This window comes from Panthera onca, chromosome C1 (genome assembly GCF_046562875.1).
Source record: "Panthera onca isolate mPanOnc1 chromosome C1, mPanOnc1 haplotype 2, whole genome shotgun sequence".
Lineage (NCBI taxonomy): Eukaryota > Metazoa > Chordata > Mammalia > Carnivora > Felidae > Panthera > Panthera onca.
This window is the reverse complement of record NC_138346.1, coordinates 165,375,450-165,402,939: the sequence shown is the minus strand read 5'-3', so window position 1 is coordinate 165,402,939 and position 27,490 is coordinate 165,375,450. Positions and strand designations below refer to the sequence as shown.

Sequence of the window (27,490 nt, the reverse complement as noted above, 5' to 3'; positions counted from 1 at the left end):
ACAAACTTCATAAATATTTGTGCTAGAGAAAACATAATAGCAACAAACCAGGGCTTATCTGGCTCAACCCAGACCAGCCCACATCCCTGGGATTTGAAAGCAAAGCTGCCAAGAATGCAGGTTTTGGCATCAGGTGGATTTGGGGTTGAGTCTGACTCTTGGCCACTTTAGTTTAACTACTGTTCAATTTCCTCTTCTGTGGGAGTACTAGTTTGCACTTCAAAGGATAGAATCACATGCAGTCATATTTTTTGTCCTGTGCTTAACAAAGTGTCCTGTCCATGTTGTCCAAAAAGCTCCTCTGTCACACGTGGTCCCCTCATCCTTGTTACTTTTTGATAGCACTTACCGTTATCTGAGGTTATATTATATAATATCTATGTATTTGTTCATTTTCTGCCCCCCTGTCCTCCACCCTCCTAGAACGTATGTTCCACATGAGCAAGGTCTGTTGCATTCAACTCTATATCCTCAGTACCTAAAACGTCTTGAATATAGTAGGCCCTCACTAAATATTTGGAAGATGGATGTATGGATGAATAGATGGATGGATGTGGATGGATGAATGGGGATAAATGAAGAGCCTAATATATATATTGGTTATTAATAATTTCATTTTTTTTCAAATATTTCCCTTTGTATTAAGGGTCCCATGGGGTGGCTCACTTGTACTCCAGGATCTAGAACTTTTTTCCTTCTTCCACACATGTTACCTCCCATGGTCTCCACAAGTCCTTGGCCTGTCCTCATGTAGCAGTTCCAAGTCCTTCTGATGACACCATCTTTCTCCACTGTGTTCTGGAGAGATAAGAAGGCTACTAGGGAACTTTCCTTTCTGATTCTCCTAGGAAATTGTTTGGTTTGTTACTAGCATCCGATTCCCCAGGAAACTTTTTCACTTCAGACCTGATGAAGCCAACCACAAAATGACAAGCTTCTGGAAACAATGGAGCGATTGCATTTCCAAGCATGTATTTTTATTTTTGATCTGCACAGAAGAGTCCGTTTCTTATTCTGACTTAAGAACAAAATCCTACCCTCAGATTTGTTTGACTTGGGCTCTCCCTTGGGAGAGTGAATTTGGCAAGCAGAACATGGGGCTTTGCTCTTGGTTATGGTGGTTAGGAGATCAGGGCTTTTGGAATCAGGCAAATCTGGGCTTCAGTCCTAGTTCTGCCCCAAACTATCTCTGTGTCGTGAGAAGATATTAACCTTTCCGAGCCTCAATTTCCTTTATAAAATGTGACTTCCTTCACTAACATGTATTTATTTAGCATCTATTAAGTTCCGGACATTGTGCTAGACCTTAGGATACATCAATGAGCAAAAGCCACATATGACCTCATGCTCATAATCTTATACTCTGCTTGAACAATCATTAAAAAGTAATAATGCAAAGGGAATTAACAGGGTGTGATGGAAACTTACAATGGAGATATAACCCAGTCTGGACAATCAGGGAAGGTTAACTGAGGTAATAGGGTTAAACTGAGTTAGGCAAAGAAGAGATATGAGTAAGTGGGTTCCAAAAAAGAGGAACAGTTTTAGGCCTTCTATTGAGCTATGGTTTAGGGCTAGAGGTGAAGATTCTGTTCTCATAAGAGGTTTGGTGAGACTCTTGGAAAAGCCATGCCACCTTGGGGATGAGGTGACAAAGAGCATAGAATTTGGGACAAGGCAGTTATTTCCACTTCCTCATGAAGCCCTGACATTCTCCAGCATTGGGAACAGCATAGTATGAACTTGGCTTTTGACCTTGCTATTGGGGGATTGAGCCGCCCTGGAAGAACATGGCAAATGCCAAGTGGGACTGACCAGTTTGTGCATAGTTGTAACCCAAGGGGGCTCACAGAAATTCTTGGTGGGAGTGTGGGTGGTGAGTGTTGTATTACCAAATGAGGGCAAGAGTGGGATCTTCCATATAAAATGTTTGCTCATGAGTTTCAGATTATTAAAGGAGTAACACAGGTCTCCCATAGAGTCATAAACAGAAGCAAAAAGTCTAGCACTCAAGTATTTGTTAATGAACTGGTCATGCAGAATATGATTATGTAAACACTTTTATATCATTGGAATGAAAGCATTTAACAAATATCAACTCATGTAATATGTATAGCAACAATATAAGAGAGTCTATTCATTTTCTATTGTTGTGTAGCAAACTATCACAAACATAGCAGCTTAAAATAATACATATTTTTTATTTCACAATTTCTGTGGGCCAGGAGTCCAGGCACAGCATAACTGGGTCTTCTGCCCAGAGTCTTAACCAGGCTGCAATCAAGTGTCAGCTGGTGTGTTCTCATTTGGAGAATCATCTGGGGAAGAATCTATTCCTAAGGTAATTCAGGTTGTTGGCAGAATTCATCTCCTTGCATCTGTATCACTGTGGGCCCCAGGTTTTTGCTGGCTGTTGGCTGGAGATTGACCTCAGGTCCTAGAGGCCACCCACAACTTCTGGAGGCTACTCCTAGTTCCTAACCATGTGGGCTTCTCCAACACGGCTCTTTATTTCACTGAGCTCACAAAAAGCTCTAGCCCCAGTCTGTCAAGATAGAGTCCTATGAAATTTAACATAATTACAAGACTGAGATCCCTTTACCCATGTCCTATTCTATTGGTTAGGAGGAAGTCACTGACCCCTTTCTTTGACCCCACTGAGGAAGAGGGGATTCTACAAAACCATGAACACTATGAGATGGGAATCACTGGGGTTCACTTTAGGCATATGCACGTCAACACTGAGGGAGGAACTATTGTTATCCTCATTTTGCAAATGAGGAACAAAGGCACTGGGCCAAATTCACATGATTAGTAAGTAGGAGAGCCTGAGTTCCAATTCAGAAGGACTGACCTCAGAGTCCATGCTCTCGACTATGAAGCTCTGTCACCACACTTGGCTAACGGTCCAGTGTGGATTCCTCTCTTCATAAACTTCAGCAAATTGGTTTTATTTTTTTGTTCTGGTTTTTTACTTTGGATTGTTGCCATATCCCATCTTCAAACAATAATCCCAATAATCTCCTATCTGTGTTACATTTACAGCTTTAAACATACTTCACATAGCCCAGTGATATGAAGAGGTTACTTGTGTCATCATTTTCCAGGTAGAGAAACTGGGGTTTAGAAAGGATAAGTCACAGAACTTCTAGAAGCGAGCTCAGTCAAGAGCCTCTACCTCCCTTCTCCACACCATTCATCAGTTCACCAGTGCCGCTGTGAACACTGCAAGCGAATTACCTCATTAACTTTTTTATTCCTCCAGATAATATTGAAGACGCCCCAATAAGTAAGAAACTTTCCATGTTCTCCAGCCTGAGGTCTTTAACTGGTGGCTGGCAGGCCTGATGTAACTTGACCCAAATAGAATTTATGAACAATTTCTAATTAGTTGCCAATATTTAAGAATTGTTATATTCTTTAAAAAAAAATCGGAAAAATTTGGAACACTGGGTCCACATTTCTCAATAGAACTGAGTAGAGAAAGCTCCCTCCCTCTAGACTGGGCATGATCTTCCTCTACACCACCACTTCGACTCCATACTTGCTGACTGTGGACCATGAGTTTGAGATCCTCTCATTTTACAGGTGAAAAAAACTGCAGTCCACTGAAGTTTTCAGAGACTGCCAGCTAGCTAAGAATGGCAGAGCTGATGTCAAAGTTAGTACCTCAAGGAGTGCCCTCGCCAGCAGGACATGAGGCATTTTGATTCAGGTGGGCATTTTCAAACAACAATTCCAAACATGCGACAAGCTGCCTTGTCCTCAAATAGCCCAGCCCCATCGCACTACTTAATTCCATTTCAATTATACTGGGAACGAATATATTTCACAATGTTGAGATCAGGTTGCAGAGAGAAGAAAACATACTGATAGGGGACCACAATTACCAGTAATTTCTCTTTGAATCCCTTTTTCTCTCTCACTCTGTATTAATGACTACCTGTACAAAGAGGTGACGTGAGCTTTCAGAACAAAAGGAGTAAACAGGACATGCATTCATGTGGCAGGCTAGTTACCTCTCACACCTGAGCACAGAGCTTTTAGAAATGGAATTTTTTAGATGTGCTTCTCCTACAAATATCAGGCAAACATAATCTCCAAGAGTCGAGAGGCAGTGGGTGTTGGGTAGAATGAAAGTTGCATTAACCACAGAGTAAATATCTAGGAGAGGTAGAGAGAGAAGGTAGCATCAATCCAATTCAACTAAGTGGCTGAGGACCTACTATGTGCCGGGCTTTGTGCACAGTGCTTTCACAGGTGTTGTTTGGTTTCATTCACACAACTCACAAGGTTGGGAGCAGCAAAAAAGCAAAGAAGGAGAGACTTAGGATTAGACCCACTTTTGCTGATTCTGGGTTCATCTTGGTGACACATCAGGTGGATCTGGGAGAGAATCCCAACTCCGGTGACCTCAACTTGGGACTTTAGGTTACTTATTTAACCGTTCTGAGCTTCATCTGTTCCTTGTCTGTTAAATGCCATACATTAGATGCAGGATACATTTATAGTTATTTTCTTTCAGTTAGACCAGAAAGTTCTTCATGGGGATTACCTTAATGTTGAATAAAATTGAAAAAGCACTGAAGTCGGTGTTAGAAAATTTGGATTTTAGCCCCCACTCTGTTCTTTCCTGTTGGGACCCAGAAGGAAATTACCTGGGGTTTTTTTCAATAATTAGAAAAATTATGTGCATGGTATTTTTGTTAAGGTTTTATTTATTTATTTTGAGAGAGACAGAGAGAGCTGGGGAGGGGCAGAGAGAGAGAGAAGGAAAGAGAGAATCCCAGGCAGGCTCCACGCCATCAGCACAGGGCTTGAACCCAGGAACCGTGAGATTATGACCGGAGCCAAAATCAAATGTCCGACACAACTGAGTGAGCCACCCAGGTGCCCCATATACGTGATATTCTAATTCACACTGTATTAAAGTTTATAAAAGTGAAAACTGGCCATTCCTATCTTCAAAGCCAATGTCAATGATCAATTATTTCAATATCCTTTTAGAAGAATTTTCTATTATGTACATACAACCACAGAGACACATACCCACATTAACCCTCAAACATGAGCAAATTCAAAATAAATCTTGGAGACATTATGTGATGACTCATATAAACCTCATCATTTTAATAGAGTTGAACCCATATCAAAGGTCATTTAGGTAATTTCCAATCTTTTGTTAATAATAGCAAAAAGCTAATATTTGTGGATTGCTCATAATGTGCCAGGTGGTATTCTAAGTGCTTTGTGTGTATTAACTAATTTAATACAGTCATCCTGGGGAGAAGCTATTACCATCACCCCCACCTTACATTTGAGGAAAACAACACCTTGAGAATGTTTGCTCCACGAACAAGAAGTGGCGGAAATGAGACTCACACCCAGGTAAACTGAACAATGCTATAACATACGTCTCTGTCTACAGTTTTGTGCACGTTTGTCAGAATTGCTGGCAAATGATGGCCCTTGAAAAAAGCAGCACTGCAATCAAATTGCATCTTTTTTTTTATGTTTATTTATTTATTTTGAGAGACAGAGACAGAGCATGAGCAGGGGAAGAGCAGAAAGAAAGACACAGAATCCGAAACAGGCTCCAGGCTCCGAGCTGTCAGCACAGAGCCGGACGCGGGGCTCGAACTCACAAACCGTGAGATCATGACCTGAGCTGAAGCCGGACGCTCAGCCGACTGAGCCACCCAGGCACCCCCAAATTGCATCTTTAAAAGGTCAATATGATAGCAGGGTGGGGAATGCACCCACTTACAGTACCAGTCACACTGTGCTGTACATTTTTATCTTCCTCCCTATCTCATTTGTTGGATTACAAGCTTCTTCTTTAAATTCTTTTTAATGTTTATTTATTTTTGAGAGAGAGAGAAAGACAGAGTGCAAGTGGGAGAGACCAGAGAGAGAGGGAGACACAGAATCTGAAGCAGGCTCCGGGCTCCACACTGTCAACACAGAGCCCAACATGGGGCTCGAACCCACGAACCATGAGATCATAACCTGAGCCGAGGTCGGACACTTAACTGACTGAGCTACCCAGGCGCCCCGGATTATCAGCTTCTTGAAGGCAGGGCCTCTGTCCACCAGGGCTTGGCACAGGGCCAGCATATTGCCAACTCTTAATAACATTTGTGAATGATTACTGAAAAACAGGGAAGCCTTCAATGGGAGTGGCCTTCGGTGTTTGGGCTGGATTTGAAAGGGTGAATAAAATTTTGGTGGGCTAATAATGGAAGAAAAAGTACCTTGTGTGAAGAAAACAGTAAAAGAACAACTACACAGGGTGTTTGGTGGAACAGCAAATCATCCAGGCTGGTTGGGGAAAGGGTGTGTGGCTGTGATGTGCTCACATTACCGGAAAGGAAATTTGGAGGTAGGAAGGGAATTCTAATGCTATTCAGAGTTTGTGAGATCTCTTCCAGGCCACGTTTATGAAGCTGGAGGACAAAATGGATGACCATCTATGAATACACCCACATACACCCATAATACTATTGCCAAAGAGTTAAATTTATTGAGTCTCAGTTTACAATATTGTACTGTCCCTTCACCACATTTCTTTTCTCCACTTTTCCACTTCTCAGTGTCACATGGATGGCAGGTCGGTCAGTATCAGTAGCCCGGGAAAACATCATAGCAATGCAGTGGGCATATTTTCAGTTTTCATTTATTTTAGTCCTCACACACTCACTGAATTCACTGTCTGACGTATTTATTTTCCCAAGCTCTGGGCCTTTGGACCCAGGTTTATAAATGTAGCTTATAGAGATGTACTATCCAAATTAATTTACAAGCACACATACCTCTCAGTGGATTTTGTTACGTTTCTGTTAATCTTGGATTTCATGAAGTTACTTAGACATCTGACGGCACATATTATTTTACATGCACGCTAACATTTTTTCGACGCTTGATCATTGATCCTGGTTATGTGTGTGATCAAATTCAAATTAGAAATTAGTTCTGATAGCCAGTCTGAACATACATCAGCACTGACTAGGAGGAATATAATGTAGGCCACAAAGACGAGCCACAAAAATACTTAAATATTCTGGCAGCCACATTTATAGAGGTAGAAAGCAACACCAAGATAATTTAAATAATGCATGTCATTTAACCCACCATATCTAAAATATTATCATTTCAGCATGTAATAAATATTAAAAAGTATGAGCTATTCTACGTTCACTCTTTCTGTAGTTGAATCAGGGTACATTTACACTTGTACATCTCACTTGGGACTAGCCACATTTCAAGTGCAGACATCACATGAGGCCAGAGGTTGCTATGTTGGACAGGACAAAAATGGAACTTACAGATTCTAGCTCCTTTGAAGAACACTATTAGCTCAAAGAATGGTTAGAATGGCTTATAGCCTCCTTGCTCCCATCTAAGGGTAATATGTAAAGTTTCTCACCTATGATTTTTTAGAAGAGACCTAAGAGATGACCATGTCCCCAATTTTTTATTATGGTCAAGGAAGCTGAGACTCATGAAGGTGCGGGTGGGCTGGGGGAGGACTAGACCATTGGCTTGCACTGTTTCACACCTCAGCCCCTCTCCTGGAAGCTGGAGAGGGAGGCTCAGCTCCCCGCCAGCCACCTGCTGACAACCCTGGAAGGGGACTGAGAGCATTAACTCCCTGCTCAGCCCCATGGACATCACCCTGCCAGCGGGGAAAGGATGGGGGCATCTGTTGCTCTGGGATTGATGATTATTCGCTCCTTGCTCTGTCCTGTTGTCCCGCACCAGGAGAGGACGTCAGAACACTACCATCTGCTTCCACAGGGCAGGGTATTGTGAGGTGGAAGACCAGCTCTCCCTGGGGGGAGGAGAAAGAGCAGGGGTTTGGCTGCTGGTGTTGGATATTCAGGTACGTATTACCAAAAAGATTTTCTATTATTAAACCACTCTTTTTCCAGTGCTTTGGCTAGGGAAAGAAAATGTGCCCTTTTTGGTCTGTGCCTGTTGGTAGCTTTGACCTGGATGCATTCTACAGTGCATGAATGGAGACAATAAGAAAACTCAGAGAAATCACCGTCACGTCGTTTCTTACATCCCCAGGTTCCTAGGCCATTCACTTCTTTCCATCTTTAAATATTTTCCTTTTCTTGTTTATTGTGTTATGTCCAGGGATACTTTAGTGCAGAAGAATAGGGGAGTTACTCTACCTTGGCTGGAACCAGAAATCTGCTAACTGTCAGCAACACTTTCTAATCCTCATCTTATTCTATTTAAAAATTTTTTTTTGCTATGATAGAGTACACGCTTTCCCTTGAAACTCATTTCTCCTTCAACATTCATTACTGTACATTGTGAATTTCCTCCTATTTTTTGGTCATTTTTAAAGTTTTATTTATTTCTTTTGAGAGAGAGAGAGAGAGAGAGAGAACCAGTGGCAGAGGGGCACAGAGGGGGGATGCAGGATCTGAAGCAGGCTCTGTGCTGACAGCAGAGAGCCCAATGTGGGGCTCAAACTCACAAACCATGAGATCATGACCTGAGCCTAAGTCCTACGCTTAAACGACTGAGCCACATAGGCGTCCCTCTTTTGGTCACTTCTAAGTGTCCTTTGTAGTTTCCTCTAGGTCAGTAGCTTTCTAGGGTGCTTGTGTTCCCTTAGGATTCTGTCCTAAACCCTTTTATCTTGCCTTTTTTTCCCTCCATAGTCTTACCACCAGCTGTATGCTGAAAACTCATCATCTCCAGCCACCAATCCCAGTCTAATTCCCACTGGAAAGCTCCACCTGGCTATCCTAGCAACCATCTTATCCAAAATATAACTTATTATCTTCTTGTGCATGTGCAAATAGATCTTCCCTCAAATCTGCCTTCTGTTTATGATTACTTTTCAACAGTGTGCTTTTTCCCTAAAAATCAAGCTATAAGAAGCTACTTTTTTTTTTAATGTTTGTTTATTTTTAAGAGAGAGAGAGACAGAGATGAGCGGGAGACGCACAGAGAGAGAGGGAGACACGCAGAGAGAGAGGGGGACACAGAATGTGAAGCAGGCTCCGGGCTCTGAGCTGTCAGCACAGAGCTGGACACAGGGCTCAAACTCACAAGCCGTGAGATCATAACCTGAGCCGAAGTTGGACGCTTAACTGACTGAGCTACCCAGGCACCCCTGTAAGAAGCTACTTTTAAAAACACATAAATCATTCAATAATAAATATATCATGGGGAAAAAAATTTACCAGATTAAGAACCTCCTTTCCCCAACTAAAAATAAAGACATTCAAAAGGATATGTATAGTATTCACTCAAAAAAAAAAAAAATCATGTTCAGATATAAAATTAATCTTTTTTTATTAAAAAAATTTTTTTTTATTTATTTTTGAGACAGAGAGATACAGAGCATGAGCAGGGGAAGGGCAGAGAGAGGGAGACAGAATCTGAAGTAGGCTCTAGGCTCTGAGCTGTCAGCACAGAGCTGGACACGGGGCTTGAACTCACAGACTGTGAGATCATGACCTGAGCTGAAGTTGGACGCCCAGCCGGCTGAGCCACCCAGGTGCCTCTAAAATTAATCTTTTTAAAATAACTCCCTTAAGGAAGAACTTCTGAAATTTCACATTCCACCATTTCCCCTACCCTCCTTCCCCCTCCCCACTCCCTACATCTAGCATTTCTTGAGGGAAGACTTTTGAAGCAGCCAAAGGCTGCTTTTTGCCACCTTTTTATCTCCAGGACAGCAACAGAGTGAGCATCCTCTTCTGAGGTGCCTGGAGTTCCTTTGGATGTCAGTCCTGGAAAGGTTATGGATATAAACCAGCTCTGCATGGTGGGGACTCCTTAACTGCACCCCTGCCCCCACTGGCTAATTTCAAGAGGGAATAAGTTTCCCTGTGTAAAATTCTTATTAGAAACCGTCCCCAGATGTGGTTGAAATTTCAATGCAATGGATATTTTTGCTGCCCAGTGAAAAAGAAATTATAAAGCTTGCAGGAAAAGCCTTAAGTCACAAAAACTGCTATGTGGAATACCCAAACATTTTTAAATGACTTAGGAAATAACTAGCACATATTTAGTAAGCAAGTTCCATTTTCACTATTTTCTCTCCCTGACCCCCAATGCTCAGCCATAGATTATCCATTTATTTATCTTGTTTAACATATCTGTCTAAAAGCTATCTGCCACAGCTTTTGTTGCAAAAATACATTTTTTAAACAATTAAGTATACAATGGGGACTTTACAGGACTTGAAATGTTTAAAAATAACATGCGATAGAGTTACGCGAAGAGCAGTGGCCTCTTCAATTCATTTCAGCATTTCATTCTCTTTTTCAAACATTAATCTCTACAGTCTATCCAAGTGGTCTTTATTTATTTATTTATTTTGAATTTTTTTTTAACGTTTATTTATTTTTGAGACAGAGAGAGACAGAGCATGAATGGGGGAGGGGCAGAGAGAGAGGGAGACACAGAATCGGAAGCAGGCTCCAGGCTCTGAGCCATCAGTCCAGAGCCCCGAAGCAGGGCTCGAACTCGCGGACCGCGAGATCGTGACCTGAGCTGAAGTCCGACGCTTAACCGACTGAGCCACCCAGGCGCCCCCCAAGTGGTCTTTAAATGCATCGTTCTCCTTTTTTTCCTCCTCCTCCAATGTTTCAACCATTTAACAGTGACAGGTTACACCGGGACGGGTCCATGTTTCCGCACACTCTAGAAGTTCAGGATCCTAACACCCAGAACTCACGTGATGATGTATTTACGTAGCAGCTTCTCGGGGGTCTTGGGCATCTGGGATTTCTTCTCAGGATGGTGGAGGTAGGTGGCAGGATGCTTCTCGTGCTTCAGCAGTATGTGAAACAGCTCCTGCACACCGATAGCCATCTGGACGGAGGCCCCTAGGAACGGGCAATTCCACTCCAAGGCGCAGGCAGCGCGGTCCCTCACCAGTCAGCTCCCAGCCGCTTTCATTGCGTTGGCTGCACACCAGTAGATAGAATACTTATTCAAGTTGTTGCTTTTGACTTTGCGGAACAGCTCACCGAAGGGCTTCAGCTCCTCCACGGTTTGCTTCTTGGTGACTGAATACACCAGGATGAAGGCAATGGCGAGGCGCTGGAGATCCAGGTAGCGGTGGCCATGGGCGGTGTCGGTGAAGTGCAGAGCCCCAAGGCTGGGTCTGCAGCTCAGCACCTGGCGATAGGTCTTCTCAATGACTGGCAGATACACATTGGGAAAGCCGCACGCTCCGCCCTCTGCACCAGCGCACTCTTGCACACGCCATACGAACCATGCGCCACGATGCCATAAGCCCTGCTCTTGCTCTGGGGGCACGAAAAGAATGTGTGACAAGCAGGGCGGGCAGAGGACACAGCCACTGAACCAGCCGTTCTGAATCAGCAGTTTCTTGAAGCCAAAGCACTTATTGTTCATCGCAGGGAATTGGTGGGCAGACGCGCGCACAAATTCTTGGCACTTACCCAGCAGCAAAAGATGGTTAGGGAGGAAGAAAGGAAGAGAGAAAGATGGGGTTTAGAACCTAGAAGACTCCCCGTGTGTCTCCTTCGCTAGCTATTACCTGGGGACACTCGGCAGGTTCTCAGCTCGCTCCCCCAATCCCACCTCCTTCCCTCCACTGAGGCAGAGCCAGGCTCATTGCCCACCCATGGTAATCATAAAAGGCGGTATGGGCAGTGAGGAAGAGAGAGAGGGAGCAGGAGGGAGAGGGAGAGAGAGAGAGAGAGAGAGAGAGAGGGAGGGAGGGAGAGAGAGGGAGAGAGAGGGAGAGAGAGGGAGAGAGAGGGAGAGAGAGGGAGAGAGAGGGAGAGAGAGGGAGAGAGAGGGAGAGAGAGAGAGAGGGAGAGGGAGGGAGAGGGGGAGGGAGAGGGAGAGAGAGAAGGAGAGAGAGAGGGAGAGAGGGAGAGAGGGAGGGAGAGAGGGAGAGAGGGAGAGAGGGAGAGAGGGAGAGAGGGAGAGAGGGAGAGAGGGAGAGAGGGAGAGAGGGAGAGAGAGAGAGAGGGAGAGAGAGAGGGAGAGAGACAGAGGGAGACAGAGGGAGAGAGAGAAGGAGGGGGGGAGGGGAGAGGCAACAGGGAGAGAGAGAGGGAGAGAGGCAGAAAGGCGTTGGCCTTTCGTCAATTGCTATTCCTTGGAGACCTCAAGGACCCGATTCAGTAATAATGGGGGTAAGGAGGGTGTCCAAGGAGCCAGGATGCTCCACTCTGGTGCCAGTATAGACCCATTGCCTACAACAACTGTCCTCAGAAGGTCGAGGGACGGATACCCACTTCCCGGACAAGTAGGCCTCCAGCTCTCACGCGCAACAGCCCAAACTGGTTTACCCACCGTGTCTCTTGGCGTGCTGGGGTGGGGGTGGGAAGGCGGAGGGGAATATAGCTTTTACCTCTCTCCAAGGCACCACCAAGTGTGCACGCGGGCAAATTAACTGCTTCTAGAATCAGTGGTGGCGCGGGTAGGGGCAGTGGCAACAGCAAAGACCAATCACAGCCTCCCCTAGCAGGTGGATACAACCCATGTGCTGAGCCCATTAAGTGCTTGAACACTGCAGCGCAGCGCCACCCAGAGATGGAGGGCGCAGGCTTGGAGATTGTACTTGCTCATATGCAGAGGGAGGGCCAGCGGGGCGGTGTGCCTACATCTCCTACAGAAGAGGAACTGTGCGCACAGCCACAGCCCAGGGGTGGAGGTTGGGGAGAGGGGGATGAGGGAGAGACCCTGGGTTCACAGGCCCTGGCACATGCGGATGGGTAGGCTTACAGGATTTCCACTTTTAGTTCCCTGCAGGCATCTTTAACCACTTCTATGCCCTTTGGCTACTGTAGGTTTGCCTTGCCCAAGCCTCCCTGCCTTCAGTTCACTACAGAATGACCAACTAGAATCCTTTCCACCACCAGGACCAGGTGCTTCGTGGTGCCTCAAACACTTTGCTCAGTAAGCATTTCTCCAACACAAAACCTGATTTTTGTCCGTCCAGAAAGTCCAACTAACACATGTTATAAGAGACTTCAGAAGCTGCCTCCTGGTAGGATTACCTGTGGTTTGGAGGTTCTATGTAAGAACGTTGAGGGATGTCCTCTAAACCCAGTGATCTTAAGCAGCAGCTATGACATTTCTTACCACTGCTTATACAATAGGTTTCATTTGATCATTACCACAAAAGCTTCCTAAGAAAATCGGGGCAGGGATGTGGGCAGCCTCTAGAAGCAGACAGCCAACAAGAAAACGTGGACCTCTGGCTTACAACTGTTTCCAGTTGGAGTTTACCAACAACCCAAATGCACTTGAAAGCAGATTGTTCTCTAGAAACTGCACAGAAGACCACAGACCAGTCAACACCTTGATTTTATCCTTGATTAAGCAGAGAGCATCCAGACTTCTGACCTACAAGATTGTGAGTTCTGTAGTTGAGCATTATTTTAAGCCAGAAAGTTTGTAGTAATTTGTTAGGCAAAAGAAATTTGTAATTTGTTTACAAATTTGTTTCTTATTTGCCAAAGAAGGACTAATGTAGCAGGTAAAATTACTTGTTCAAGGTTACAGGGCTCATAAATGATACACATAGGCCCAAACCTACTTTTCCTAGTTTTAGTTTTATTCTTTTTCTGGTGCTAACATTCTATGTCATTAATCTGATATGCTATTTCTTGCTCATTAGTAAAAAAAATTTCCATAGCTTTTTAATTTTTACCCAAAAGTACATCCATGTTGGAGAGATCAAGGGCACATGCTTTAGCATCAGAGAATTTGGTTTAGAATGCTTATGCTTTTTTTCCCTTTTTTCTTCTTTTGAATACACCTTAATATGCCTTTGAGCTATGTAATCTTGGAAAAATTACTTTTCGGTAGAATAGGAACAAATGCCTACGAAAAAGAATTGTGGGGAAGATTTAAGGAGCTACTGCAGAAGAATATCCACACATCCAGTCTTTCAGCATTTTAAAAATGGCTTTTGGAAGTGTCGTGACCTTTTTATTTAATCCAAAGGAAAGCAGATTTCGCTTTGGAAAACATAGCAGGTTTCAGGGAGAAATAAGTTGGAGGAGGACGGAAGAACTCAGGGGAAGGAAGAATTAGGGTGAGAATGGCAAGCCATAATGAAATTGTTGTTCATTTTTCCTAAACCACAAAACTTACTCTGCCTATTGTAATTAGAGCAACCGAAAAGTCTTTGGGAATGAAAAAAGACTAGAAAAGAGGCTCTTGAAAGCACCGATGTAGATGAATGAAGGTGACTCTGGAGGCCTCACACGCAAGAATGACAGAGAGAGAAAGAGAAAAAGACAAAGAAAAAAGAGAAAGAGGGAGAAAGAGAGAGAAAAAAAGATAGACACACACAGAAAAACTGGGAAAATGAGTGGTGGAGAGCTATATATCCCAAAGCCAAAAACTTTAAATGCTAGAAAGGTCAAATTAAAAAATTATGAAATAGAATTCATGAGGAATAATGAACATAAGAAACCGTAGCTCCTATATCCAAATCAAGGTTTCTACCTCAAAGCCAGTATAAAATATATTACCTTAATAAAGAGACCCAGCCCAGGGAACCAACATTGCACTGGGCCAAAGATTCAAAGGAATAGACCAGACTAGCATTCTGGAGCTAATTAGGATCCAAAGTTTGGAGATAGAGCAGAAAGAGAGACAATTCAGTGAAACCAAGACAGAGATGAGTCAGATATTGGAATAACATTTCAAGGATTTTAAAGCCATCATAGGAATTCTTCAATAATCACTTATAAATTTTCTTGAGGCAAATAAAAATTTAAAAATTCAGCAAAGAAATAAAATGTATATAAAGGATCTAAATGGAAATTATAGAACTGAAAAATACAATAATAGAAATTGTAAAAATTTCCTGAATGAGCTCCATAGTAGAATGGAAATGACAGAGAATGGAATCATTCAACTTGAATATAAAGTAATAAAATTTATTCAGTGTAAACGACAGAAAAATCACCTGGGAAAAAAATAGAGTCTCAAGGATCTATGGGACAGGAACCCATATTCCAACATTTGTATTATCAGAGTCCTAGAAGGAGAGGAGACACAGAATAGATCTGAATGAGTATTGGGAAAAAATATGACTGAAAACTTCCCAAATTTGGTGAAAGATACAAACCTACCATTCCAAGAAGATGAAGTAATTTATCAGGATAACTCCAGGGGAATCCATGCCAAGACACATAATTAAATTCTGAAAGCTTAACACAATGAAAAACTCTTGAAAACAGCTAAAAAGAAACAACATATTTCCTATAAAGAAACCTAATTCATTTGACAGCAGAGATCTCATTGGAAACCACAGACGGCAGAGGAAATGGCAGGACATTTTTCAGGTGCTGAAAGAAAAGAAAGGTTGGGGCATTTGGGTGGCTCAGTCGTTTAAGCATCTGACTTTTGCTCAGGTCATGATCTCAGGGTTCGTGGATTTGAGCCCCGTGTCCAGCTCTGTGCTGACAGTACAGAGCCTGGAGACTGCTTCGGACTCTGTGTCTCCCTCTCTCTCTGCCCCTCCCCCACTTATTCTCTATCTCTCTCTCTCAAAAATAAAAACATTTAAAAAAAAAAAAAGGAAAGAAAGAAAAGAAAGGTCAACTGCAAATTGCTCCTTCAAGAGCGAAGAGGAAATAAAGAAATGTTCAGATGAGGAAAGGCTAAGATAAAAAATTTTTTTTGATAATTTGTTGCTAACAAACTTGCCCTTTAAAAAATGGCTAAAGGAAGTTTTCCAAACAGAAAAATGATAATGGAGAACAATTTGGAATTTTAGAAAGGAAAGTAGAATATTAGAATAGGTAAAAATGGGGGTAATTATAATAATATACCCTTGTCATGAGTTTTTACAATCATATTTGATGATTGAAACAAAAATCATAATATCTGATACTTGAGGTAATGGTATTAAACACTGGGGAAGGCAAAGAGACCTAAATAGAGGTAAGGTTTCCATACTTCACTCGAAGTGGTAAAATATTGATAGCAACATGTTGTGATAAGTCACATATGCATATTGTAATACCTAGAACAACAATTTTTATATAAAGAGATACACTCAAATACTCTAAAAGTAAATTAAGATGGAATTCTGGAAAATGTAGCTCACAAGAAGGTGAGAAAAAAGAAACAGAAAAACCAGAAAACAAATGATAAAATGGCATACTTAAGCTCAAATATATCAAGAATTACCTTATATATAAGTGATGTAAATACACCAATTAAAAAAGCAGATTAGTAGAGTGGATTAAAACAAACAAACCAAAAAAAAAAAAAAAAAACATAAGCCAATTATATGGTGTTTGGAGAAGAAATTCACTTCACACTTAATGACAAAAGTGGATTGAAAGTAAAAGGATGTTTTTACATAGTAACACAGCTTAAATGGAAACCAAAATTAAAAATACAGTATTATTTAAAATTGCTATAAAGAAAATGAAATACTATGTATATACTTAATAAAACACATCAAGGATTTGAATGCTGAAAATTACAAAGTGCTAATAACAGAAATCAAATTAAATAGATGGAGGTATAATATGTTCATGTATTAGAAGATTCAACTTAGTAAAGATGTCAGTCCCCTCCAAACTGATTTCTAGGTTTAACGGAATTCTTGCCAAAATCCCCAGTAAAGTTTTTTGTAGACATAGACAAGCTTATCCTAAAATTTATATGGAAAGTACCTAGAATAGCTAACACTCTCTTGAAAAAGAGGTATAAAGTGAGAAGAATCACTCTATTTGATATTAAATCTTATTATATAGCCACAGTAATTATGACAGTGTAATATTGGCAGAGAGATAGATATATAAATCAATGGAACAGAATAGAGAACCCAGGAATAGGCTCACACAAATATGTTCAGCTGTGTTTTTTTTGACAAAGGCACAAAAGCAAGTCAATACAGAAGGATGTCTTTTCTGTAAATGGTGCTGAGCAATTGGACATCCATGGACAAAAACACATAAGCAAACAAATTCCAGTCTAAATCTCTCACCTTATAAAGTTAATTTAAAATGGATAAGAGAACTTATATATAACATGCAAAGTTAAAAAGTTTCCAGGAAAAAAAAGAAAATCTTTGGAATAGATCTTGACTGTGGTTATAGATACACAAACCTACATATATGATAAAATTCCATAGAATTAAATACATAAATGACTACAAGTAAAACTGGGGAAATCTGAATAAGAGCTGTGGATTGTATCGATGTTAATATCCTGTTCATAATATTGACTACAGTTTTTCAAGGTATTTAGCATTGAGAGAAACTAAGTCAAAGTTACTCAGGGTCTCTATTATTTCTTATAACTGCATGTGAATCTTCAATTAGCTCAAAGTAAAAAACATTAATTTTAAGAAGCACTTGCAAAAAAACCAGAAGCAACGCAACTCTCACGGCTCCCGATTAAAGCCCAAACTCTTTAGTTTCATATTCCCAGCTCCCTGCAAACAGACCCCCAAATTCCCCTTCAAATCTTACCTTCCCCGAGCCTTCTGCACACACTGACTTCACTGGATATTCTTGGGAGTTCCGTGTGTCTGCTTCTCCAGTCAGCTCTTCCCCCAACCCAGGCCCCTTATCCACATGCCCCAGTTCCACTCCTCTTCAAGGTTCACTTCCAACTGGAAGGAATCTCTCCGAGTTCCCAGGCACCTTTTCACCTTGTATTAAAGCTTTGTAGGTACTTTTTTCTATTTCCCACAAAGCTATTAGCTTTTCTCTGACAGGGCTGAGATTCATTAAATCTGATTTCCTCACAGGGGCTAGTAAGCACTAGTGGGTAGCTCTGAGGCAACCAGTATGCTATGGGGTAACATAGATTCCATCAAAGGGGTGTGGAAGAGCCTAATTGCTCTCCAGCCCTGTTTCCACTACCTCTCTACAGGGTAGCCTTTAACTCTATCCTCAATATCCTCAACTGATAATAGGGGCAGTACATAGCAAGTGTTGACATGTTAAAAAGCACCTTTCTCAACCACCTGGCACCGAGTAGACACTCAGAAAACGCAGCTGGAGTTTGGGGACCTGGTGTCCAGTTCCTGTTTGCTCACGTAGTAGTTGTAGGGACTTGGCCAAACCATTTGTTTTCCTTTTACATCGTTTCCTCACCTGTAAAATGGGGACAAAAGTAATTATGTTTGAGGTAAAACTAATAGACTTATTCGTGTAAAATTCAAGCAGGGTATTGCTTATAGAATGTGAATGAGCTAACATTCATCCGAGTGTTAGCCATGACATAGGCATTGCTTGAATAATTTTACATGTGTTAACTCATTTAGAACTTACTCTGAGTCTATAAAGTGGAGATTATTTTATGTCCATTTTATAAATAAAGAGATTAAGTGGTTAATCTTAGGCTGGGAAATCTGGCTAGTTCCAGGGCTTGTGCATTTTACACCATGCTGCCTTTTTAGCAGAGAGAGGTGGTGATGTTTGGAACCCTCACAACTGGAATTTTAGAAGTCTTTTTTCTTCCAGTTTCTTTCTAGGCTCCTCCCCTCTTTAAGCTCTGTAGAAAACTAATGGCAGTTGTGTTCCCCATTCTTCACAAAGACATAGTATCTTTACAACTTTGATTTCCAGGATTGGGGTTACTTCAGAATCCCTTCCCTTACCCCATGTAAGCATCTTTTCCCATCCCTACAACTTCTCTTTCTAGCCTGACTGCTCCTACCACCTTCTGGCTACAAATAGCCCGTTGTTCACAGAGCTATCCTCTCCATAAAGAAAGGAGGCCACCAGATAAAATTCCACCAGCCCTGGGGCACCTGGGTGGCTCAGTGGGTTAAGTGTCCGACTGCCTCTCAGGTCATGATCTTGTGGCTCATGAGTTCTGAGACAGCTCAGAGCCTGGAGCCTGCTTCCGATTCTGTGTCTCCCTCTCTCTTTGCCCCTCCCGCGCTCATACTCTGTCTCTCTCTCAAAAATAGATTAAAAAACCTTAAAAAAAACCAAACAAACACTCCACCAGCCCCTGGCCCACACATCTCCTGTGGTATATTTATGCTCTTTTCTCCATCTAGGGTTAATGCTTTCATCTGAGCCCTAGGTGCTTTTCAACTTGTGGTCCTAGGATCAAGTGTATTGGAATCACCTGGGGTTCTTGTTAAAAATACCCAACCCACGTCTACAGAATCAGAATCTATAGGTGAGACCTGGGGCGGGGCTGCAATTTATAGGCCCCTTCCTGTAATTCTGATATAGAACAAAATCTTAAAACTACTCCTTTGGGGGGCGCCTGCATGGCTCAGCTGGTTAAGCATCTGGCTTTTGATTTCTGCTCAGGTCGTGATCTCATAGCTTGTGAGTTCAGGCCTCACGTTGGGTTCTGTGCTGGCAGTGCAGAGCCTGCCTTGGATTCTTGCTCTCACGTTCTCTCTTTCTCAAAATAAATAAACTTTAAAAAAAAAATACTCCTTTAGAACCTTACTTGATTACTGTATTCCTTTATTAACTTTTTAATGTCTGCCGTATCAGTAGTGATGACCCCTATTTCATTTCCAATACTGGTAATTTGTGTCTTCTCTTTTTTTTCTTGGTTAGCCAGGCCAGCGGTTTATTAATTTTATTAATCTTTTCAAAGAGCCATTTTTTGTTTCATTGATTTTTTTTGGTATGTTTTCCAGTTAATTTTGTTGATTTCTGCTCTGATGTTTTTCATTTCCTTTCCTCTGCTTGATTTAGTTTTAAATTGTGCTTTTTTTCTCTAGTTTTCTAAAGTGAAAGTTTAAGTTACAGATATCAGATTTTTTCTTCTTCTCTAATAAGGTCACTTCATTCTATAAATTTTGCCTACACGCACTGCTTTCTCTACATCCAATGAAAAGTGTGTTAAGCCTCCAAATATTTGGGAGTTTTTAAAATTTATCATTCTGTTGTCGATTTCTAGTTAAATTCCACTGTGGTCTGAGAACATATCTTGTATGACTTCCAGTCTTTTACATTGGTTCAAGTCTGTTTTATGGCCCCAAATGTGGTTGTGTTGGTAAATGTTCCATATGAGTTTGAAAAAAAATGTGTATGCTGCTCTTATTGGATGAAGTATTTCATAAATGTCAATTAGATCTAGCTGATTAATGGTGCTGTTTACTTCAACCTTATTATTACTCATTTTCTGCCTGCTGGATCTATCAGTTACTGAAGGGGTATTTAAGTTTCCAACTATAATAATGGATTTATCTATTTCTATTTGCAGTTCATTTATTTTTTGCCTCATGTCTTTTGATGTTCTATTATTAGGTACATACATGTTAAAGATTGTTATATTTTCTTGGAGAATTGACACCTTTGTCATTATGTAATGACCCTCTTTATCCCTGATAATTTCCCTTTTCTAAAGTTTAGTTTGTCTGAAATTAAAATAGCTATTCCAGCTTTCTCTTGATTAGTGTTATTATAGTATATCTTGTTTCATCCCTTTACTTCTAACCTGTTTCTTTACATTTAAAATGGGTTTCTTATTAAAAAATATGTAGTTAGGTCTTTTTCTTATCTACTTTGACAGTCTTTGTCTTTTAATTAATGTATTTAGATCATTCATATTTAATGTGATTCTTGATATATTTGGTTTACTATCTACCATGTTTGTAACTGTTTTCTATTCATTGTACATGTTCTGTGTTTTTTACCTTTTTCTTCCTTTTCTGGTTTTAACTGAGCATTTTATGTAATTCCATTTTCTCTCCTCTCTTAGCATATCAATTTACAATATACGTTTATAACAAATTTAAGTCCACTTTCAAATAACACTGTACCACTTCACATGCAATGAAGGTATCTTATAACACAGTATTACAATTCATACCTCCCATCTCTTATACCATTAATGTCATTCATTTCATTCACCCATATGCTATAATCACCTAATAAATTGTTACTATTTACTATTATTACTTTGAACACTTGTCTATTAGAACAATTAATAAGAAATATAAAAGATTTTATCTTACCTTCATTTATTCCATCTTTAACAATCTTTCATTTTTTTTTTAAACTGAGTTCTAAGGAAAAGCTTTATAGAGAAAATGCTGTCTGGAGAGAACCTTGAAGGGAGAAGAGGACATTGGGGAAAAGACATTTCAGAGAGAAGAATGATGCTGAAAGGGCACAGAGCCAAGAAATCATCTATAGATGAAACAGTAGTTGACTTGGAATGTATCCTAGAAATCATCTGTGGTTTAATTACATCATTTCCTAGATGAGTAATTTGCCCAAGGTTACACAGCTAGAAAATTGCAGAACTAAGATTCAAACATAGGAAGAATAATTTAGCACCTATTCTTACCACATAAGGAGATTAAGATGGCCCAGACCATCAGACACAGCGAGGATAGGTCTGTTCCTGTCTCTCAGACCCTTCACCTTTATTCTCCCACAGGTAAACATCCTAAAATATAATTCATGTTCATAAATCCTATGGGGATTATAGAGATGAAGTTAATATAGTCTTCTGGAATCAGGAAAGAAAAAATTCCATAGGAATCAAAAATGATATATTCTTGGGAGGCAGAGAAGATTTATAGAGTAGCACTAATTATAGTTTCCTTCCTTGGAAACTTTCCTAGACAGTCAGATCTGTGTAAGTGAATACTTATATCCTAGACCCAAGGGAATGCGTCAACTAACTGAAGCCTCCTTGAGGAGGGGACTGTTGGGAAGAGTGTCAGACACCACAATGGGACTGGCTAAACAGGGACTTTCTTTCTTCCTTTCTTTCTTCCTTCCTTCCTTTCTTTCTTTCTTTCTTTCTTTCCTTTCCTTTCTCCTTCCTTCCTTCCTTCCTTCCTTCCTTCCTTCCTTCCTTCTTTCCAGGATGCTCACCTTGGAATATCGTGTAGCAATTATAAATGTGTCATATATTCATATAACAATAAGAATGGGTGTTAAAAACATAGTGCTTGCTGAAAAAAGAAAATGGGATGAGATATATTGCACCTCACCATTTATATACATTAAAGATGTATGCCTATCAACAGCATTATACATTTTTTCAGGAACACTTACATACAAGATACATACTAAACACATTAGAAAAGTTGCCTATGGGAGGTAAGGAACGAGTGATCTTTGCAAGATATGTATATACATATATATATATGACTTACATATTTATAATTATACACACATTATACATAAGGATATAATTTATATATCCTTATTATAAATTATAATACATAATTTATATGTTCATATACAAAGCGCGCGTGTGTGTGTGTGTGTGTGTGTGTGTGTGTTACAACCCTGAACAATGATAAGATGCTTGAGGGTAGCATCTGTAAATGATTCATTTTAGAAGCTTCACACTCCTGGCATACAGTAGGCAAACAATAAATACTTCCAAATGAATGGTTTTGTCTTCAACTGCCTGATGTTCTGAACATGACCTGCCAGACAAAGACCTTTCTTCCCTACACATCCCTTACCCCTGCTCCCAGTTCTCTATTTTCACCACATGGTCTATTAAAGTGGCAGAAGAGAGTTACCTAGAAAGAGAGGAATAATTATTTAACAATGAAAATAATTATCCCATTAAAAACAAGAAGCATATTTTATGTCCTTTTTAAATCACAGGATTCTGCAGTGTATTCCCTTTTGATTGTTTCCATATGTGCAGTGTTTCTACTGTAAAGCACTCATTGGCTATACAAAAGTATTTTTTTGTACAAGTCCATAAAGAGAAATCCATTTTCACTCCTTTGTGCCACTACAGCAAGACTCTGGATGATATTGTGGAACATAATGGCATATGCTTTTCATTTCACTGTTTGAAAGCAAAATCCTATTTCTGCCAGTAAAACTGAATTCTACAAGTCTGATTTTCTTAAACATTTTTTAAAAAGTTTATAACCCTCTGGGGCGCCTGGGTGACTCAGTGGGTTGAGCGTCCGACTTGGCTCAGGTCATGATCTCACAGTTCATGAGTTTGAGCCCTTCGTTGGGCTCTGTGCTGACAGCTCAGAGCCTGGAGCCTGGTTTGGATTCTGTGTCTCCCTCTCTCTCTGCCCCTCCCCTGCTCGCAGTCTGTTTCTGTCTCTCAAAAATAAATAAACATAAAAAAAATTTAAAAAAACTTTTGTAACCATTCTAGATTTATAGAATTATTGCAAAGACAGTAAAGAGATATACCTCATCTACCCCACAGCCGGTGTCCCTTTATTACTAACATCTTACATTAGTATGGTACATTTGTCACGATTAATGAATCATTGATGATGCATAATTATGAACTTAAGTCTATACTTTATTCAGATTTCTGCTGGGAGGATCTCAGTTTGTCTCTTAAGGCCTTCAACTGATTGGATAAAGCTCACCCACATTATGGAGGGTAATCTGCTTTCCTCAAAGTCTATTGATTTCATATTATTCACATCTAAAAAGTATCTTCATAGAATCGTCTAGACTTGTGTTTAACCAAACAACTGGGTACTATGGCCTAATCAAATTGACACATAAAATTAACCAGGACAGATGGTATAGTGAGCTCCTATATGTCTCATAGACAGTTTCTCCTCTTACAAATATCTTACATTACTACCATACATTTATTATAATAAATGAACCAATGTTGGTACATCTTTTTTTAACGAATTTCCATTCTTTAGTCAGATTTCCTCGTTTTCTTTTCTAATGTCCTTTATTTCAGGATCCCATGAAGGCTACCTACTGCACTATATTTAGTCACCATCTTTCCTTAGTTTCCTCTCAATTGTGACAGTTTCTCAGACTTTCCCTGTTTTCAGTGACCTTCACAGTTTTGAAGATTATGGGTCAGATACTTTGTAGAATGTCTCTCAGTTGGGACTTGTCTGATGTTCTTCTTGTAATGAGACTGGGGTAATGTTTGGAGAGGAGGAGCACAGACAGGTTTCCATGTATTAACTCAGTTGAACCTCACACCAGCCAGCACTGTGAGGGAAGTACTGTCATTGCCATGTTGCAGATAAAACAAACAAACAAACAGCAACAACAACAAGAACAACCAGGCATACAGAGTGACCTCAAAGAGGGCAAGTGACTTGTGTAATGTCACACATCCAATAAGTGACGAAGCCAAGACTGAACTGCATGCAGGCTGGCTCTCGAGTCTGTGCTTGCAGCCACGGTTCTCCACCAACTCTGAAACTGAAGAGAGTCTTCCAGAGGGCTCACTGAAGCCTTCTTACTCCCACGTATTGTCTTCCGGTTGCTTGTGGGACAGAGCTCCAGCTCAGGGTGCACCGATCTGACATGGACAAAACTCCACGGTCAGGCCCGGCCTCATCTCACCCAGCTTGTCTCCATGCTGGATGCCACAGGCTACCCAACCTCTGCCACCCGTGCCCTTCCCCACACCTGTGAGCAGCTCTGTGCAGAATGGGGGGGCACGGCCTGGAGAGTCAGACAGAGCTGGGTTTGAATTCTGGCTCTGCAATTTATTGTTTCTAGAATAACCTTAGGCAACTATATAATAACATCTACCTACTAGGATTTTCACGAGGATTTAAAGAAATAACATATATGAGTACTTAACATAGTGCACACCATTGATAATATCACTTCCACTGTAGGAAAAGCGATGTGAAATTCCAGTATTTCCACCTTCAAATATCTCATGGATAGCTATTCATACCCATAACTGGTTGACAAACCCTCTACAGACGAGGCTTTCTGATTTAGGGTGTGGAAAATAGAGTCACGATGTAGCCATTAGAGTGAGAGCACAGGAAAGAGCACGCACAGGGGCCTCCAATAGTTAGCAAAACCTTTCAGAGGAAGCTGCATTCAATTCAACCCTGAAGGCAAGAATTGATTCATCTAGGTAGAAATAAGTGGGCAAGTTATGGACAAATGCTCAAACGCAAAAAGCACATGGTGTTTTGTGGTGGTGACTTTTGTCTGGTTAATAGGCACCACCCACGGGATCTGCTGGAGATATGTTAGAAAAGTTAGCTTAAGGAAAGATGATAAGGGTCTTGAAATCCCTGCCTTCTCGCCTTTCTCTTATACAACAACAAAGACAGTAACAGCAAAGACAAAACCTCTCGGAGGAAAACAGCCTGGTTACTAATCTGCACTCTCAGATTAAAAATTAAAACCCAAATCTCAGTATCCCACTTGTAGATGAGGGAGCTTGGGGCCACACAGAAGGGTTCTGGGGGTGTGTTCCTCTTAACAACCAAGCTCTCTGAGGGCTACATTCATTTAGGATGAATCCTGGCAATTTGCAGCTTCGTGTTGATGGAGACGTTTCCATTCTGCTATTGGCCAGTCAGCGTTCAAAGAGTTCTGGCTTCATCTGGTCCAAGATTAAGACAAAAGTGTCACTGAGACCAGAGGAGGAATAGGTGGGGTATGAACCAGCAGGAGCCTCACAGATGAAGACAGAGCATACTTGAATGCCAGCGAGACTCAAAGTCAAGTCAGGCAAGAAGCATTTTTCTAAGGTGTTTGGTTATGTTCCATGTGTAGCTGTTTTTCCATGAGTTCAATTTAATTCTTTTGTTAGTAATTATTAACCTTAGATAATTTCCCCCTTTTGTTTCATCAGTGTTGCTCATAAATTGTCACATCAACTATTACATTATTATGACTGAAGTGTAAACAATTTTGCGAGATTGGCCTGATTAAGGCATTGCTGATTATTGAATTAAATTATTGAAATGTATCTCACATTAAAAAAAAAAAAAGAGTGTACAGAGGTGCCTGGGTGGCTCAATTGGTTAAAAATCCAACTTTTGATTTCAGCTCAGGTCATGATCTCAAGGTCGTAAAATCAAGCCCCATGTTGAGCTCTGTGCTGAGCATGGAGCCTGCTTGGGATTCTCTCTCTCCCTCTCTCTGCTTTTCCCTACCTTGTGTGCATGCACTCTTGCTCTCTCAAAATAAAATAACATTAAAAAAAAAGAGTGTACAAATCATAAGCATATATCTCAATATAATCCATCCCATAGTCAATAGGACATTTCCAGCACCCCAAAAGCCAAGCTCAGTTCCTCTCAAATCTATTCCCTCCTTATAATTACTATACACACTCTAAGCCGTAGTTTAGTTTTGCTTGTTTTTGACCTTATGTAAATGAAATCATACAATATATATTCTTTTATGTTGGCTTTCTGTGCTCAAAATAATGCTTGTGAGATTTGTTCACATGTCATGTTTCTGTAGTTTTTTCATCATAATTGCTGAAGACTATTTCACTGAATGGGGATATGGTTCTAATGTGAGTGGATATTTGGGTTGCCTCCAATTTGGGGCTATTAAAATAATACTATGATGAACATTCTTGTAAATATCTTTTTGTATGCATATGCTTGAACTTCTGTTGAGTATGTGCCTAGGAGTGGAGCTGCTGGTCACAGGGTAGAATATGTTTCAATTTGTATTTCTTTGGCTACTAAAGAGGTTGAGCACCTATTGTAGGCATACCAGTTATTTGGATATCCTTTTTTTGTGAAGAAGATATATCGAATCATCTGTACCTCTCTTCCTGATTTGTAAAAGATTTTTCATGTATTTTGAACACAAGTCCTTTGTCAATAACATGTGTTACAAGTATTTCTACTCTGTGGCTTACATTTTCCCTCTTTTAGTGATATCATTTAATAGACAAAGTTCTTAATTTAATGTAGTCCATGTTATTAATATTTTCCTTTATTGTTGGTGATCTTTGTGTCATTTAATAAATGTTTTTCCCTATCTTCACATCATGAAGACATTTTATTTTATCTTTAAATGTTTAATTATTTTTGAGAGAGAGAGAGTGCAAGTGGCGGGGGGGGGGGGGGGGGGTGGGAAGAGAGAGAGCAGAGGATCCGAAGTGGGCAGAGAGACCGATGCAGGGCTGGAACTCACAAACCATGAGATCATGACCTAAGCTGAAGTCGATGCTTAACCAATTGAGCCACTCAGGCATCCCTCTTATTTTATCTTATAGAAATTTTATTTTATCCTTCACAGTTAGAACTACCATCAATTGAGATTTGATTTTTGTGTATGATGTGACATAATAATCAAGTTTATTTTTCCCATAAAGCTACCCAATAGCCTGAACACTGTTTATTCAATGATCCTTTCCCTCTGCTTTTCAGTGTTAACTTATAAGATCAAGTATTCAAATATGTGTGGGTCTTTTTGAGGACTCTTCTGTACTCTGTTTATCTGCACTTACATCAATACCACACTGCCTTAATTTCTGTAGTATTATAATCAGTATTGATATCTAGCAGAATAAGTTCTTTGGCCTTATTCTATCATAGTAGAATCTCAGCTATTTGTGACCCTTAGTATTTCCATATGTAGTTTGGAAGCATCTTATAAGTTTTTATTAAAAAGCACTACTACTATGATTTTTATGAGGATTATAAATAATGGAGTTTATGTTTTATGGAGTTTTTCAATTCACAAACATGGGATATTTCTCTACTTCTAGAGGTCTTCATTAATATCTCTCAATATTATGTTATTTTATGTGTATAGGCCTTGCACATTTTTTATTAGATTTATTCATAGGTATTTGGTATTTTTGTTGC

At 40.4% G+C, this 27,490-nt stretch overlaps 1 protein-coding gene across 2 annotated transcripts; it reads right to left on the bottom strand.

The window, feature by feature from the left end:
* Nucleotides 1–9,354: 9,354 nt before the first annotated feature.
* Nucleotides 9,355–26,727, bottom strand: DIRAS3 (DIRAS family GTPase 3). 2 transcript variants are annotated; one of them, XM_078451802.2, is made up of 3 exons: nucleotides 20,933–26,727; nucleotides 17,463–18,092; nucleotides 9,355–11,436 (listed from the first exon to the last, which is right to left on the bottom strand). In XM_078451802.2, the coding sequence occupies exon 3, from the start codon at nucleotides 11,392–11,394 to the stop codon at nucleotides 10,912–10,914; it is 483 nt and encodes a 160-aa protein (XP_078307928.2). In that variant the 5' UTR covers nucleotides 11,395–11,436; nucleotides 17,463–18,092; nucleotides 20,933–26,727; the 3' UTR covers nucleotides 9,355–10,911. The 2 variants fall into 2 exon arrangements, with proteins under 2 accessions (XP_078307928.2, XP_060482083.3); XM_060626100.3 differs by lacking the exon at nucleotides 20,933–26,727 and having other exon boundaries at nucleotides 17,463–20,922.
* Nucleotides 26,728–27,490: the final 763 nt, after the last annotated feature.